General features: G+C 40.5%; 2 protein-coding genes across 3 annotated transcripts in view; one reads left to right on the top strand and one right to left on the bottom strand.

The window, feature by feature from the left end:
* The window catches only part of Cdc27 (cell division cycle protein 27), a 20279-nt gene extending 18933 nt beyond the window's left edge, over positions 1–1346 (bottom strand). Inside the window, exon 1 of one of the 2 annotated variants that reach the window (XM_043017511.2) lies at positions 1178–1346. In XM_043017511.2, coding sequence (XP_042873445.1) covers positions 1178–1201 — 24 coding nt within the window. In that variant the 5' untranslated portion in view covers positions 1202–1346. The remainder of the gene's footprint in view (positions 1–1177) is intronic. The other variant, XM_043017510.2, reaches the window with a different exon arrangement.
* Positions 1347–1497: 151 nt separating this feature from the next.
* LOC122254041 (zinc finger CCCH domain-containing protein 15 homolog) overlaps positions 1498–5000 on the top strand; it is a 12176-nt gene continuing 8673 nt past the window's right edge. Inside the window, exon 1 of the mRNA XM_043017512.2 lies at positions 1498–1665. Within this exon, the coding sequence (XP_042873446.2) occupies positions 1585–1665 (81 nt within the window). The 5' untranslated portion in view covers positions 1498–1584. The remainder of the gene's footprint in view (positions 1666–5000) is intronic.

Raw genomic sequence — 5000 nt, 5'->3', positions numbered from 1 at the left:
ATTCATCAACAACAATAATAATAAACAATGACACTAGTAATAATAACAATAGTAATAACAGTATCAGCTTTATACTTGTTATTGTGTAACATCTAGATGGTTGCAAAAGTGCTCTGTCAACAAGAAGTAAATTAGTAGGCCTACATCATATACCTGTCTATCCCAATCCTTGAATTAAAAAAAAAAAAAAAAACATTATTTCTGACAAAATTACCACTATGATGTTCATAATGGTAGAAATAAAAGATATTTATCCAACATTCCACGGAATAGGTTTAGATAAGGTCAGGTTGGCCTACTAATTAATACCTTGGTTCCTAAGCCCTTGTGTCTCATAACACTAAAGATAAAATAAAGCAACAGTGGATAGTGCATGTATACATACACTCATTGTATCAATGGGGTTTAATAATCCAATTAACAAAGGTGTTCATAACATTCCCTGTAAGTTAACACTAGGATCAATTATAGTCCTAAATGACTTCCTTAGAGTTCAAAGCCCTTCGATACACAATTCTATTTCCCCGAGACAAAAAAATAAATCTCCGAGGAAGGAAGCACCACTGCGTTCCGTCCACCCGGTCGTCCAAAAACTAGACCATAGCAGAACCTGAACACTTTGAGGTTATTTTCCATCCAGTCGCTCGATCACTTCCATCACCACAAACTCTGGATAAACACACACACACATACACACCCTTCCCTCCCCCTCAAAACAAACCACTACCCCATCTGGTGACCCTTGCCCCCCCCCCACCTACACACCTAGATTCTCCCTCCACCTGGAGCCCCAGATCCTTCCTACTATCCTAGACTATCCCAACTCCCCATAAACCATCCCAATCTCCTAATCTCCCCCCCTCCCCACCATTAATCCCGATCCTGACCCCACAACACCCCCACCCCTAAGGGCACAACCAGCCCCCCCCCCCATCTCTCTCCCTCTCTCGCCCCTGAAAGTCATCTGCTATTCCTCCACCTCCATCTCGCGTCCACACGCCTCCACCTGAGAGTCCCACATCCCCAGCATGCCCCGGGGTCCAAACTAGGGATTGATAGGAGGCCCCGACACCCACGGGACGGAAATCCTTCATGCCAAATAGCAGATCGAGGTCAAGAAAGTCCCCTCTCCTCCGGACTCCAACTCTCGTCTCTCCTCGCCCTCTGAGGCACCCACCTGAACTGGTTCTTGGACAAGCATAATGCCGGTATCTTGAGGAACCCGAATTGAACCCTAGTAATCCTTTTGGGAGGCCTAGACTGTCATTTTCACAGAGGAATCCTTCACAACCCGTTTCTCAGGGTCATCAGAGGGAAGCCATAATGAACAGTTTTGAACTCATGCGCGATGGTTCTTATTTTGTCTGATTCTTTCCTACTATTTTAAATCTTCGGAAAGTACTCGATGTTGAATTATTTTTTTTTTGAATATTCGTCTTTTAAATTTGAGTTTTTAAGATACGGAGTTGATTACATCGACTTGAAAACCCGAAAGAGAACCATCGGCCAAGTTGTTTCTCGCTGCAGCTGATCCACACGTTGGACTGAGTGTCTCGGAATTACTTTTTTCTTGCCTATGCCGGAATGCCTCCAAAAAATGCCGGCAAGGGTGGAGGGGGTCAATCTAAGAAAGCGGAGCAGAAGAAGAAGGAGAAAATAATCGAGGTAGGCAAAGGTCCGAGGGAGAAAAGGTGGGAAATAAGGCCTCCACACCAGGCACTGCGGCCAGCCAGACATGGCCCAGGCCCGTCATTTCTCGCCTCTATTCCACGGCGACGAGACTTTCTCTGAACGCCAGGGATGTTTTCATTGCTTTTTACTTGGTGGAGGTGTGATGGCGCTACTGGGGCTGTGTCATTTAGAGAGATTAGAAGCTTGCACCATTTTTGCCGAGCTGCCGGGAATGTAGTGGGTGAGGGATGGTCATGCAGGGACGGGAAAGTGCCATGCAGCGGCTTCATTTAGGAGTCAGTGACAGGCACTTTTGGTGGTGGTGGCTAGGTATTATGAGTGTCAGTCCTGGTAATCTCTTTTTAAGGTGTCATGTCGACGAATATGATATTTTTTACTGACCTATTCCATGTGATATGGACATTTTGCTTGCTGTATTTGGGAAGTTTTCTGAATAGCTTTACTAGTTACTAGGTAAGGACAATAGAATCATCTTACCTTCTTCTATATCGTGAAAATGACACGCAGTTTCCCCCATACACCACAATTTAGGCCCCGATATTAACCCTATCCCGACGGGCCCAGCGATAAGTGGAAACCCCTTATGCCGGGCCTATGCAATATTGCATCGGGGAAGTCACACTGTCATCGGGCATTTAGCCGTGTCACGTGGGTGTGATGCACTGTCATCAAAAGGTTAAATGAGGGCAAGATGTAGATCAGGGACATTGCAGGTAATGTATGAATAAACATTTGTACTTCAGATTCACCATATTTTTGTCAGTGTATATCTTGAACCAAAACCAATAACACAAACACACCTCTTCAGAATAAGACATCTGACTTAAACCGGCTCAAAAAGTCAAGCCTGCAGAGTCACTAACAACAGAGAACTTGAAAGTGCCATGATTGAGCAGTCAATCAAGGGATAGATCTCATTGGCTACTTTCTATAAATGAACTGAACATCCTGATTTATTTTTTTCCAATATGCTTTTTTACATCAACTTATTAGTGCAGGATTATACCCACCATATATTAGTAGTTGTAGAGGGTGCAAAGAATCCATTAGTACTACTTCTGTAATATTGAGTAACATGGCTGTACTTTGAATGTTTACCCAGGTTAAAGGTACAAGAAATTACTAAGAATTGAAAAAGACAAATTCTGTGAAAATTATTCTACAGGTAATTTGCATTTTCTATGGATTCCCAACCCTAGTAACCCCACTTACAGGAGAGTTTATATCCAGGTTCTGCGAAAGTTCAGTGTGTTAACTGATAGCTGCCACTATGACTATGCTAGTGGCACAGTAAGTGAATGTCGTGCTAAATTATATCCACGGTCTGTGTTTAAATAGATAGGGCAGGCATGAAATAGGAAAATGTTGGAATAAATTCAAGAAAAAGAAAGTAACAAAAACTTGAAACGTTACTGACCATAATAAGTAATTGTAGACAGTGTGTCTTATAACCCCACTTTAGGAGGGTTTTAAATATTAGGTGACAGCCAAAGTGACTCTTCTATGTGAGAATTTCTTCTCAACATTGACTTATACCTTCACATTATCTGAAAGGACAAATATTGCCCAACCCACTCCCATGTTAAAGTTAGTCCCATTTCCAAGTGGAACTCTCATACTACAGCTGAGTCAGTTGGGAGTGGCATGCTGGGCAGAAACATGGGACACTATAATTGCAACACTAACACTACTACTGAGAATGGGAATGTTTAGACTAGCATGGGAATCTTTGTCCCTCGTCAGGTTTTTGTCACTATTTTGCACTGTTCTTATACAGTTTCCTATACAAAACTAGTATTCTGTTGGCAAAAATCATAGGAGAACAATAGAGATGGAAAAACTCAGACCAAGACTCACTTTGATCTACCTTTGCAAATTTTTTTCAATTATTACCACCATTTAGTGTCATATTGGTTCAATTTCCAATTTAAAGATGGGCATCACAATGGAAAAAGATTGAAGATGGAAAGGATATCAGTTGCAAAAAATTCATCAGGAAATAATTGTAAATGACTAGAAATTCAATATTTGAAATATGCTAGCCAATCATTAGATTCTAACTCATTTAATATCTTAAATTTGAAAGCACTCTCACATTTATTTTATTCTTCCTGGTTATTGATCAAGAGCTTCATTTGCAGTGTAAGCATTAACAGCTGGTGGTTACATTAAATGTAGGTGTAGTTTCTACAGCTCCATTTTAGACTAAGTACAGAAGAGATTTGTGTGTTGAGTGGACCATCTGCCTTTGACATAGTTGAGAATGCTAAATTATGCAAGTTTTGAGATGTATGCTTTTTCTTATCCATTAGCTGTGAACTTTCTCCCCACTTTTGTTGTTTTCTTTTTTTTTTCTTTTTCTGTCTTTTTTTCCTTCATGAAGGTTTTATCTCATTGAAGGATTTTTTTCTCCTTTTTTCCAAATGAATTCAGAATTGACCCATTTTGGACGGTGGATAGGTTCGTTTGCCCAATCTCCAGGATGGGTTTTATTTCAGAGTGTGGCAGCTTCACACAACAAACTGTGACTTTTCCCACTCTCATTCAGTCACTCATTGTAAAAGTAGAGCTATTTTTGTGTTTTGATTTTTGTGTGTTTTATTGTGTTTAGAGACTTATATATGCTATAAGACAGGCTCTATCAATGCTGCAGTTGACTAAAATTATAGTATAAGATCCATATCAGCTCATTATTTTCTCTATTCTCAGTGAGATAGAAGTATTGCTGTTTTATGGGAGGACAAAAAGAAACTTTATTTTTTCATATTTGTGTGCTGTCATGAACGAATACAAAACATGTTGTCATCTACAAAGAAGATAACATGAAGAGGTAGGGAAAAGGAAAAAAACCTGTGCTTATGACTGAGTGCCACAGTAAAAACATCCCTACTAGCACAGGGGCACATTTTAGACACTAGGCATGGTTTGAGTCACATTCCTCTTCTCATTCTGCTTGCACATCCTTCATCAAGATGAAGGTCGGTAACTTGCTGTGTGCCACCACTTTATAAAGATAGTGCTCTCTCTCCCACTGGTGCTAGAAGAAAGTGATGCCATCTAGGTTTTTGATGTTAGGGTTGCTTGATATTACAGTAATTATAGTAATAATGACTGCAATTGTCATCATCACTCACTCCTTACTCCTAGTACAATAAAATGGCACAGTGATCCAAAATCCTCAAACGTCACGAATGTCATGACGCCCATTATCAGGCCAAAGCTCCTGCGACACGTATGTAATGACACCCATCTGCAATGGGTTAATAAGTCCTCTAGATTTCATTTACTTTGTAATTCTATGCATGTAT

The sequence above is a fragment of the Penaeus japonicus genome, unplaced genomic scaffold, assembly GCF_977035675.1.
Source record: "Penaeus japonicus unplaced genomic scaffold, GWHDUDI00000001_assembly GWHDUDI00000040, whole genome shotgun sequence".
Classification (NCBI taxonomy): Eukaryota; Metazoa; Arthropoda; class Malacostraca; order Decapoda; family Penaeidae; genus Penaeus; species Penaeus japonicus.
This window is presented reverse-complemented; position numbering and strand designations above follow the sequence as displayed.